The sequence below is a fragment of the Echinococcus granulosus genome, assembly GCF_000524195.1.
Source record: "Echinococcus granulosus chromosome Unknown EG_S00119, whole genome shotgun sequence".
NCBI classification, from domain to species: Eukaryota; Metazoa; Platyhelminthes; class Cestoda; order Cyclophyllidea; family Taeniidae; genus Echinococcus; species Echinococcus granulosus.
In genome coordinates, this window is record NW_020170499.1 from 214163 (window position 1) to 227188 (window position 13026).

Genomic DNA, 13026 nt, shown 5'->3' on the forward strand with positions numbered 1-13026 from the left:
CCTCCTTTATTCATCATATGCTCACCAATTCCTGCTTCTACAATTTACGCTTCATCTACCAATCGTTGCGCCTGATTTCTCTTTGCCATTTGTCTGTTCAGAGGATCAGTTGATAGTGGGGTCGTGATAGGATATTCTTTCCTTTTCCTGCAATTTATATTAGCCAGCCCAAGGTTTTCAGTAGGCAGCAGCATCACTTGCGTTGTGTGGTTCATCCACTAACGCTTTGCTTAAGCCCGATCGGCCTCCCTTGTTTCACTGCCTCTAATCAAGTCCCTTAGCCAAACTACAATGCTGGAATAGAAAGCGGTAATTGGGTGGCGAGTTGAGAAATTTGAACTTTCTCCTGTCCATTATTTTTATTATTGACGTTAAAGGGCAAGTATTCACTCACCCACCTCTATTACAGCTAATTATTCTTTTCTATTCCCTTACAGACTTCTTTAACTCGTTTGTCTTCATATAATACAATCGCATTCACCGGTTTACCCATTTTCCTAATAGGCAAATTTTCGCCACCCACCAGTTTGTCTTTGACTGACCCTTGTAAATTTGCTTTGCCTTTTTCAAATTGGCTACACTGCCTCACCCACCATTGATGATGATCGCATTATCTATTCCGAATCCGTTTATCCATCTACGCTACCTGTCTGCTTCTGATCTACTTATTCACCAACGAATTAGATAATATTTGCTTTATTCACTACTTTTTTTATCTATTTATGCTATTTGGGTCTATCTAACCATCATCACAAGGCTGGAATTCATTAATGTTTAATTGATAACTAATCCTACATGCCATCCATTTTACATGCATTCAAACATGGACAACCTTCTCCTCTAGATTTTGGAAATCGGCAAGAGGTAATTATTCCGCTATCTCTCTCCGCCTCAGGCAGAAAAGGAAGGACCTCAACGTCAATGTCATCCAACGTGGCAAAAGTGGTAGAGTGCCATCCCATTACCCGACGTTCTGCAGTGTTTTTGGCTGCTGTTTAGAAGGGTAGGCTGATGCCCTCCACGTTGGAACTTCGAGCTCTGGTTTCGTTGACTCGTTGATTAAACTGTTGTATGATCAAGCTTTTAATAGACATGTTGAATTCAAAATGGCGAAAATAATGACAGGTTTTCCTTATAGACAAACTATTTTCTCAAATTTTGCAAAATATTTCTCATTGGCTGGTGTGGTCTTCTCTCCTTATGGAATCCGTGATAGCGAACATCTCAAAATTGTTTCACATATATAGGTGACTTTAAGGACATCGCTGTCAGTGTTAGGAATGTAGTACTACTCGGCTTCAGTAACGTGTACTGCCTTGGCTTAAAGAACTTGGCAGCGTATTTTTAATTTGTCGTCAGTTGCAAAAACCGGGAAGGCACGCTGTCCCTTTTAAATTAATATTTTAAACGACTTTAGTCTAAGCAGCTTTTAACTATTTCGGTCTTTCGTCAATGACAGACGCTTAGAGTACAATTTGTTTTGCTTTTTTGGCCTTAGCAATCGCACTCTCGGCACCATTTGTTGGGAGCGTCACGTATGTGTGACGCTGGCATCGAGTGTAATAAAGGGAAGCACTTTCTCATTTCATTATCTCCTTAATGGATAAACACTATGAAAAGATGGTTTACTTTGACATTGCAAGCAGGATCGATCTCACAAATAGCATCGCTTTTGCCGAATTTGTCCATCGGACAATTTTTACCTTTAACCTTCAGTCTCGTCAAATAGGTTGTTGAAAATGTAAGTAAATGTCGAAAAAGGTAACAAATACGGTAATTTCATCACATTAGAACGGAAGTTGGCTGTGAAAAGTGTGGCTGCATTTCTGCAAGTCCAATAAAGCAGAAGTGTTTCTCACTACTGATAAAATTCAGTAGAAACCATTTTTGCACTCAAATTTGCAGAAGCCGAAACTGCTAGAGCCTGAACAGAGGTGCGATTACTTGTTATGGGGGTTAAGAGTGCATTTATTTCTTTTACCGAGATTTCTAAAGGGCCTTATTTGGTCCCTAATGCTAAGGACCGTTCGAAGCTCGTAGTGAGGCCATTTTTCATGTAAGCCACTAAGATTAAATAATTCATCCCAGAGCTATAGGAGGGAGGAGAAGAGCGTAGCATCAGATTAGGTGATAAATCGAAGGACTTATGAAAAATGACCAGTAGATCTCATGAGGCACCTTATGTGCACTCATTTTGGTCTGCCTACATTGCTGTCTGAAATCAGCGTTTTCGCTGATTTGGTTATCCAAAGTCCATTTCTTTTAAGGCAAGTGAAATTGAGTCACCTTTTTGAAGTAAGGAAGGTAAAATGAAATAGGATAAAGGAAATTACCGGGAATTTGGAACCACATACCACTTTCGAGCTGGATGAGTACCAGATCGTGGACAATGCGGTGGAAGATATCTGCTTCTATTCCATCCACCTGCCAGAGCAGGCTATCCAGTTTTAGCGCTTTTTCTTTCGCTGTTGCTAAACACCTGCTCTTTATATGGTATTGACGCAGCAAATGAAAAGCAAGTCAGGTCTAAATTGACCTAGCAGTTCGGGTGTTCTAGTCTGCTACAGCCCGCTTTACTTCGTCAGAGATTATGCTAGCAAAACTGCGAGCATGCATTAGAGTCGCATCTAAAACTGGGAGTCACCGCGACAGAAATTGCCCCTTACGTGCCACGGATGTCCGAGCAAGCCATCTGTACATGCATAACTTCGGTGATGTGGAAAGTAGTTGGCAATAGATCCTCCTCTCCGGTCACATTTGGTATACATATCTCTCCTCAAAGTCATGGCAAGGTCCACGACTAGTTTCTGGGGGGCAGAGAAGATGTTGATGTCCTCTGGCCTGGCCTTGCTGTTGTGTCCCCAAGACCGAAGTACAACCTCCTCCGACTTGAGAGGCCCTGTACTAGAATACTTACATCTAGTGCCATTGGCCACTTATGGACTAGCCGAAGCTTCCTCTAAGCACTCATCTGCGTTCAATTGTGATGGCATCTACTCCAAAGTGTGATCTACTATATGTCTGGATGGAAGGTAAGTAGGATCCAGACCAGGCAAGCACAAACTTCAATTTGTAACTACTGGTGGCGCAAAATTCTTATCAGGAATGCGGCGAAGCTCAAACATCCACATGGGCATAACCGAAGGGTGATAGAGGTGGTAGCATAAATGATGTCTCTCACAACGGCCCCACAATCCGTAGGCGGCGTCGCAAACAGCATGATGAAGTCCTATGGGAGCCTTTTGCTTCCTTAGGCAAGCTTCCATCCCTCACCACACTTTGGCAATGTACTGCATCAGACTTTTCTTTGGATATGGTATCCATTCTACTCTCTTCCGGACAACATTTTAAAATGTGGTCATTGGAAACGATGCTGTTCAGACAAAACGAAGGTTAAGATGACCAAATTACAACGAATCAAATTACACAGCATTCAATTAATTTTGTTTAAATGTCTATGTTTGTCCTCTCAAACCTACTGCTACGGTCACACACTATAAAGTATTAAGTAGAAGCAGTGGAAGGTCGGGTTTGAAATGGAACAAGTGCATTTATTTTACTGTCTCCTGTTACGTTGGTCTAGCGTATATTTCACCATCATATTTGCTACATATTTTCTGATTTACACTTCCTACACTAAAAAATCCAAAAATAAGTGAGAGATGGACAGCATCATGTTGAATTGGGCGCCATACACTTTTCGTTACTAAGAATGCATTTTCAGCTTTTAGTTTCCTTAGTGTTGGTCGCTATTTCGGTTTTTCAGCCCCAGCAGGATACCATAATGCAATCAATTCTTGCCTTGCACTCACTGCCATGGTATTGCGGCTAACAAAGACGTCCATCCCATAAAAGGCAGTTCTGCATTTGGGTATGCGTGCAATCGAAGATAAGCTTTGAAAAAATTAGAGAGAATTTAATATTAGTACTAATTTTGGTACCAAATGCCTCAAGTTGGTTAAACAAGCCAACCCTTGTATCGCGTCTCTCTGTAAGCCAGCACTTCGAACATAAGGACACCAAAAGGGCCAGACATCGGACTTAGCATTCGGATGGTGGCCGCCCATCATTGCCTCTATTGCCGTGAAACCGATAAGGCGAACCTTCCCGAAATCGAGAAATGGGGAGAAGAAAGACACAATTCATAATACACGCGAAACAATACTAGGGGTGATGAAAAGTTAGGCAATTTTGTAAATGAGCGGATGTGATGTTTCTGATGCACGAAATAAAGACCACTCGAACTCACAATTATTTTAGATTTATTATAGAATTTTGGTCAATCCAAAGTCAGCGAGCTTCAAAAAGCCGCCCATGTCAAAAAGAGTGTTCCATACACTACTCCTTCTTTCTCCAGGTACACCATGCCTATCACTACCTATACATCCAGGCAAACAAATAAAACACGTGCGTCTATTGTTGCTGACCGACTGACTGTCAGGCTAATCGACTAAATTCGTGCGTGTACCGTTGACTAGTCTCCACATTCTATGGCATGTCTTCTTAGTTGTGAGTTTCACACACCGTTGTAGTGCTGTTACTTTCTTCTCATAAAAAGTCCCATCTAATGCAAATATAATTTGCTACTGACAGCCAATGAGTAGTTGCTCTGTTTATGTCGAATTTCCGCTTCTTTGGTAACTGTAGCAGTTGAGCTTAGCGGAAGTGAAATGACAAGACAATTCAGCTTACAAGATCAAAAAAATGTGCTTGAAGCCTTTTAGCTACATTTCTACGCCAGACTGAGTTAAAAGTCACTTTAAATGAAGGGATTGCAGGCAAAGAATGCTTTTTTGCATAACGTCAACGAAACGCGCTTTGCATCAGAAAGTGACTGTAAAAGCAAAACAATGACGTTAGAATCGTCCCAATACTTGCCAGTCACAGTACTTGATTGTTAACTGCTGTTCAGCATCGGCCAATCGATGACATCCTGCTGTCATTGCCGAGGCAACAAGGAGTGAACAAGCAGTGAGTAGACATGGTGCAGACAAGTATCTGGAATCATCAAGCTACATACATAAACGCAGCCTCTTGGCATCAATGTTCTATGCTTATTACTCCCCTACTTCGTCTTGCAAAGCGGAATGCGAAGAGGACGTCAAGTTTTGATTTTCTACTGCCTTCTCTGTGTGTGGCAGAAAGGGTGGGTGAGCCATAGGGGGACACCAACCTTAACAATAATAGGGTAGTCCAGTTAGTGTCCCGCAGGAGTATTAAAGTAGTCTCGAAGTGCGCCGATGACCATGAACTCGGTGATGACGAGGACTCTGGCATCAAGTGCACAACAACAAAAGCCAAGGAAGTGCACTATGCGTTAGTGTGAAAGATTTTCATCATTTTTAGCACCTTACGAAAGGCTTGGTCGTTTGTGATGCTAAAGCACTTTTTCACTACCACTTCCATACCGCGTATATGACCTCCAACTGTTTGTAAACTTAGCTGGGCAACGCAACAACATGCGCGTCAGGGCTTCTTACCCTGGGGCCCTTCTTTCAAATTTATCCTTATTCGAAAGCTCTCAGCGTTTGCCACACTAACTCAAATGCATTATGACACATTTCAATTCATCTACCTCCATAACATCAGCATTCACTGCAGTTACTACAATAATCCCAGCTCGAGTAAACGATTAATGCGTAGCAGAAATACATCATGATGAAAATTGTTAAAATGGCTATATGTGCAATATACCGAAGGAGTATTTTTTACCATGCGAATAGTGACAGACATCGGATGGCTGTAAGCAGTAGAAATACAGGTAGAAATAAGCACATTTACAGGCGCAAGTCTATCCGAATGTTGAATGGCTCAGCAATGCATATGTGCTTAAGAGTCCCACACAGGGGTGGACTGCATTATCGCAGGACAAGTGTAGGGCTCTTTTTCGTGGGTCCCTTTTTCACACCAAAATGGAATGGAGCCACCTAAGCTCCACTGAAGCGTAGGAATGACTAATGTGATAAATGTTACGACAGGGCAAAAACTGCATATGATTTGCAATAACGTAAAACAAACATCAGGCGCATGAGCTCAACGTACTTTTACTAAGCATTTTTCAAGGCGTATGTAGTCCGATGTCACTTACATTTATTTAAAGTAACACTTCACAGATAACTTAAAGCCATAATTACTTCTACAATATTTGCAATCTTACTGATTAATCGGTACGCCGGCTGCGATTGAAGGACACTTGAATGTAGAATTTACTAAGTGCCGTCGTGGAGCGAGTGGGCGTCAGAACTGAGGCCACCAAATTACTTCAAGTGAGAAGCGTGATCTTGCTCGATGTGCTGAAACACAACCAGTGAAGCTAATACTGAAATGTGTAATCTTAGAGGCTATCATTTGCAGGTCAGAAAGCAATGCGATGTTGCCTGCCCCTCATTTGACAGACGTCACTTGAGACACTGCTTGCATGTGTGGCACCATGCCCTCACTTCTTTGTCCATCAAACGTCGTGGATACACGTCAGAGCATGTCAGTGGCAAAATGCTAGTGCAGCGTGTTGCCATAAAGTAGTTTTTTTGTACAAAGTGGCAAAATGGAGAGGTCGCGCATTTATGGAGGCCATGGCGCAGAGTTGAAGGGCAGGCAAAGTTCACGCGAGTAGTATCATGAGCGCTTGTTTTGCCAAGAGGTGCAGCATTCGCATAGACATGCCCATATAAGTGTAGTCAATTCTACCCACATTTCTGCTGCTCGCAGCCATGCAGCGTCCATGACTGTTCACGTGGTAAAAACACTCCATTGTTGTAACGCACATATAACCACTTCGACAATTTTCATCATGATTCAATTCCACTCTGCATTAATCGTTTACTCGAGCGACCCTTACCGTAGTAACTGCAGTGAAAGCTGATGTTTTGAAAGTAGCTGATTTGCGATGTGTCATAGAGCAAGAGAGTGATTTTGGAAATTGTTGAGCAAAGTAATAAACGAGGACAAATTTTAGGGAAGGGCGTTATGGAAAGAAGCGCTAACGCATGTGGTGCTGTGTCATTTAAACTTTACCGTAGTTGCTAGTAAATGCCTCAACTACGGGTGAGGGAATCCTTTCTCTGCGCATACCCTGCTGCTTGTTGTGTAATTCGACTATCTGCAGTGGTGTTTTGTTTGACTGGCACAGCTCAGTGCCCAGTGATAAGCGTCATAGTCATAACTAGCGCAATAAAACTACAAATGTAATTAAGGGTACTACGCAAGGTGGACTGAATTCGCGCACAAGAAGTATCACACTGTGTGCTTTTGTGACATTTAAGAACTGATGGAATTGTCACTGCACACCATGTTTTGTTCTCGTAAATGTGTGAAGCTGGTAATGCGAGCTAAAATAGCGCGGTTGTATATAGATTTGATAGCCGCTCGTCGGCGGGGTTTACTTATTCTATAATGTCTAAGGAGTGAATTGAATAAATCAGACTCTTAAATTCGGCCTCACTGCAGTTTCAACGGTGTCAATTTAGTACTGACTTCTCATTGGATGCTGGCAGTAGAAGGAGAGCAGTAGGAAAGAAAACAGCTGAGGTGCTGAGGACCTGGAGTTATTTATGGCTAAACTGGGCAGGTAGTAGCTTCCTCTCTACAAAGTTGCACTCACGAATGTCCTTAAGGAGTGTATCTTCGGCTTCGCGGATATAAGTATCAAGGGTAGCTGAGATTAACGCAATCATGACATCAATATTTGGGTATCCTCAAAAGATACACTAGAACAAAGCCAATAGTGGTCGGAGCTAACAACGATGAGCGTCGCTTTTGCATTAAATATGAGTTTAATGGGATAGGAGATGATAGTTAGGGGCTTGCAAAAAGGGAGATTGAGATTGGCTGAGTAAGGATTTAAGCACTGTGCAGCAAACATTTTACCTCTCTCAATGTTATGGAAAGGGCATCGCGTGAAGGGGGAGAGAGTTGGGCTAGCCACCTCGTGGGCTCAATGCCAGTCGTAAGAAAACTGACCCAAGAGGGTAGCTATTGGATGCAGAAGGGGGGCTTCAAAACAGTATCATAGGCTTGAGGTTTCGCATCGCTTTGCCGTTGCCGCTTGTAACGTCGGGGCTACACTGACATATCTGTTTGGATTATACCCACCTAGCACAAAGATAGAGGAGGTGTCCCATCAATTTAACTGGAACTATAAATAACCCCGCAATGAACTTCTTCAGATGATACAGTGATAGTGTCGCCCCAGTTATTAAAACCAATCCCGCAGAATACAAGACGTTCTGTTGATTCAAGTGCACACCACATTCTACATTCCTGTCTGCAGCGTATGCCCTGCTTTCCTCTCGCTTACTCTTCAAATGCAGTATCAACTACCAGGGTGTTTGTCCTTAATGGCCCAGTTGACTTTCCGCTTCGTCATTGTGGGATACACAATCTTTCATGGGGACGAAGGAAGTCATGGTAGTAAGGCAGGATATGTATCGTCGACGTGTGGAAGGGTGAGGGCACACCATGCCATGCCTCCCATTGGAAATATAGAGGTGGAGCCTTAGTTGCCCATGAATGCAGGATATAGGTAAAGATGCATTTGAAGCATTACACTAGCAGCACAAACAACAATCACTGATTCTGATTCCCATCAAATCATCATTTTGACGAGCTTTTAAGTTGTTGTTGCAGGATCAAGCGCATCGGATATTTCATTTTAAAAGACTATTTAGCCGCTTCCTTTTAAAAGAAGAAAAATGCTGTCTGTGGTAATCGAATAAAACAGGAAAAGCGTTATTTAGTTTTGTTTCTTAACTCGTTACCTACATATTTTAAGGGTGGCGATTGTTTGAGTTAAGGTAAAAAGAAATTATAAATGAGCCTAGCTGAGAGCTGTGCCAAGCCGCAAATAATTTGGGCACTACAAGAATTGAAGTTCGTATCAGTAGAATTAGCCGAGGCTCTTTAGGAATGTTGCTGTATTTGCTGTCAAAAGAGGCTCCCAAACTTGTGAGCAAATGCGTGCAAGCAGGCAAATGCTTACCCACACGACGATTAAGCAAATGACTTCTACTTGCGGTAATGTCATGATCTCAATCAAGTAGGAATAAATAAAATCAACATCCGTGGAATACATCACCTTTAATGAAGCATCGCATGTTGAAGTCGCTTTTAATTTTGCTTAAACAAATCCCATTTATCAGCCTAGAGATGTCTTTTTTCATTCTGCGACGAATTCACTCCTGTTTTTTTGAAATTGCCCCTCCTTTAGATTATTCTTTGACACACACTTTGCAAGCCAAACCGTCAACAGGGGTACGGTTTTAGTTTGTAAAGCTATACATGCTTGATACTATGTGGTCATGTGTGCGAAAAGTGGTCAACTACTATCAAATTCCTATCTGTCATCAGTTCTGAAACAGTCATGCCTCCTCCTTCACAATTTCTCGCCCTCTAGATGTTGATCCTGTCTGGTCCACATGGCAAGTCAAGCCGTTGACGAAAATCAGTAGACTTGAAGGACTTGGAAAATGCAGAAGGCAAAGCACGTCCCCTTTATTCAATACAAGAATGAAGCAAATAAAGGCGAAATTGAAGCGAATGATATGAGAAGTCACCAATAGTAAACAAAAAAACAATCATTTTATTCCAGAGATCTTCGCCCCTGTCATAGATCTCAACGTCCAGGAAATAAAAATGTACGCAGGCCTAAGCAGTCCGACGGTTGCTTTACACGTGCGTGACATTTCGTCCTCTTCACCCATAAATAGCAGAATTTAAGGCCTGAAATAGCCAACTCCATCCTTGAGCGAATCATTATCTAACCGGTGTTTAAAATGCATAGCTAATGTAAGTCACTGCTAATTTAGACTGCATTTTAGGCATGTAATTCGAAAGTTAGCTTGGTTTTATTGCCTGAAACTATTCTCAGCTTTGGTTTTAATTCGGACTATCATAAGGTTTGTCAGGGAAGCATATTTATTTTCTCTTCATTGGATTTTGGTTGCAAAAGTCGTCAATCGCTTCAAAGAGCAGCCTACAGTAGACTCCGCCCTTGTTTATTCACATGTTTAGGGCACGTTCTTGGACAGCATTCAGTTTCTTAACTGGGATTTTACTTCATTGCGATGATCCTGTGCTTGTTTAATTCAGACCAGATCGATGACAACAATAACTTCACCTTTGGGTCCCTCGTTGTCAGTTAGCCTACAACTACCAGTTATGTATCCGACATTGCTTAACTGACTGCTGCGGACGTTGGGTAGCTTATTGGCAGCTTTCGTTTTCGACATAGTGAAGAATCATGCCGACGTGGTTTAGTCCCCAATCCTCACGCCATTCTGGTTGATATTCTACAATACATGTGAGTATACCATCCGACCTTAAGGGATTAAGACTTGTCAATCAAACACTAACATGTGGCAGTTTTGCGAGGATGGTTAGATAGACGCGGATAACATAGATAGACGAAAAAAAACTGCAGACAGGTAGCGTAGATGGATAAACGGATTCCGATTAGATGATGCGGTGACAATCAATGGTGGGTGAGGCACTGTGGGTGATTGAAATGATGAAAAACAAGTTTTCAATTTATAAATACGGAGTGGCTCGATCAAAGACAACCTAGGATGAATAGATGCAATGGAAGTGGATGAGTGAAAGGGAGATGAATGCTTGCCACATAACAATAACAATAATAGATTTGAGATGATTAATATTTCCCGATTTCCTAATTAATCACCGCCCTTCTGTTCCGGCATTGTAGTTTGACTAAGAGACTTGATTAAGGAAATGAATCAAGGGAGGTCCATCAGGCTTTAGCGAGTCGTTAAGGCAATGACTACACATCCCAACTGACGTTACTGCCTACTCAGAACAGTGGACTGGCTATTGTAAATTGCAGGAAATCGAAAGAATATCCTACCACTACTGCACAACCTACGGATTCTCTAGACAGACAAATGGTGGAGGAAAAACAAGTCCAACGGTCAGTGGATGAAGCAAAATTGTAGAAGTAGGAATTAGCGAACACTCAATGAAAGAAGTAGGAGATGATAAAGCAAAGACTGCAGGATTGAAAACGACGGGTTAATGTGTGACAGATGAAATATTTTCCTTCTCACCGCTTATAGTACTAATTTGAGGCACTTTTCTTCTCAGAGGTTAAACGTGTGATGTATGAAGTGTATTATGAAGGTAAAATGGGAGTGGTAGTAGTAAATGTAGAAGGAAGATGTCCTTAATGCAGGATGCCCGTCCCACATTGATGTTTCAAATTTCACCTCGAACTGTAATGCACAAGTATACCTTTTCTGCAAAAGGATGTGAGCAACACTCGTCGCATAATAGATTTGTCACATTTCTAAAAAACGATAGTGTCTATCTGCAAGCAAGCCAGCGCCGAACAGTGAGGCCAATAAATATGGAGATCTGGACACTAGCATCAGTGGATCAGGGAGAATGAGTAGGGATGAGAATGAGGATGTGGGGTTTTTCCTTCCTCTCGTCCAACTACTAAGCAGTTCCTATTACTGACATATAATTTGCGTTTTGTGCCATGGCACCTTCTGCCGTCTCGAAAGAATAGGACTTGTATGCAGGCCTCATCAGTAAACGCTGATTAGCCTTCAGTAGCTGAGCAGTCTCGTCTTCGATCTGCCCCACACAAAGTGACCAGAGTGACTTAAAACAGTGGGTTATCTAAGGCTAAGCACTGTATTTGTTCGCTTATCATCAGATCCATAATAGCAATTCAACAAGTGTCAGTGAATTAGCGAAACGTGTAAGCAGAAAAAGGCAGCGTGTCTCGGTAGCATTCTGTCCGTTATCTGTTGGTGATTGGAACATGGGCAGATCGTCGCAGACCACAAATGATGCTTCATAACGCAAATTAAAAGTTAAGTGAAATTGTGACACGCAATGTCCGACATGGTAAGCGTGACACATCCAGCTACCTGTACTTATCTACATCAGTCAGAATCTCTAAATCACCTCTCAGTGCTACACCCTACCATCTGCAAATCTAACGCAGGACCCTACAGCTCTGGCATCAAGTTAGCATCCTATAACGATACCAATTAATCTTTCTTGCATGGCCTTTCTTCAATGCATTTAGATGTCTGGCAGAATAGTCACTCTGTTTAGGATCATTGTCAAGAAATGCTTAAAATGGTCACTGATTAGCCCCTAGTATAAGACCTTCCAGTCACCAAACATAATTGTGAAACAGCTTTACCAGTCCCATCATCCACACAACTCTTGCCTGTTACTCTAAGCAGTTAGATTGTCACGCTGTCAAAGGCACTGAATGACATCTCTCCTTGAAACAACAGTGACTTCTAAGTGACACGTGATGATTCATGCATACTGAGATGCAGCCACCTGGTAAAGCATGTCACGCCATCCATAACATTAATGGACATCAATCGCACATAGTAGAGTGAAAGAGCGCTTTGGCAAGTGAAGCAGGCAGAAAGTGTGTTAATAAGTAAGTTGTGATTTTCGTCCTCTCTGTAAGGCAGCTGTCCTGGAAAATGGGCCTCATTTCTTCAAGAACGCAATGTTGCAAGTCATAGCGATAAGGAGCACTCAATGAGGAGAGTAGGGTGAAGGCTATGTGCAAATAGATGGTAAAAACTTTGTTGTGTACATAACCAGAGATTAGTGAGTATGGCACCTCACAGGACAATCATTTTACCTTCCATTTACGAATTCTCCAATTTGAAAAAATCAAAGTTAACACTAAATTGGAGCTACGGCGATCAGTCAGATGGTGACCGACTTTGAATCCGTCCATTAACACAGCGACTCTGCTAGAGATATACGACTGCAGAGTTGTTCTCAACTGCATGATTGAGGGTGCGGTTCCTGCCCCTCTTCGGAGAAAACACTAAGGGCATCACTCCGTCCAATTTGATAGTAACTGAATTCCAATGATGGCTGTGACACTTCGCATTGTTAACGCACACACACACACACACACACACACTAATTTCCATGCTTTGATATGATGGAGGTCAAAAAACAAACCATTGTTTTGTTTAAATTACACGACCTTATCACTAGTCCGAATGCCAAGTCATTCTCCACACA

The 13026-nt window shown here is 42.1% G+C and overlaps 1 protein-coding gene across 1 annotated transcript in view; it reads left to right on the forward strand. All coding sequences in view use genetic code 11, as the record gives it.

The window, feature by feature from the left end:
• Positions 1-2181: 2181 nt before the first annotated feature.
• EGR_08793 (hypothetical protein) overlaps positions 2182-13026 on the forward strand; it is a gene marked incomplete at both ends in the record, with an annotated part of 14070 nt that continues 3225 nt past the window's right edge. The window contains 5 exons of the mRNA XM_024498042.1: positions 2182-2295; positions 4272-4436; positions 9816-9893; positions 11672-11716; positions 12592-12668. Of these exons, the coding sequence (XP_024347563.1) occupies positions 2182-2295; positions 4272-4436; positions 9816-9893; positions 11672-11716; positions 12592-12668 (479 nt within the window). The remainder of the gene's footprint in view (positions 2296-4271; positions 4437-9815; positions 9894-11671; positions 11717-12591; positions 12669-13026) is intronic.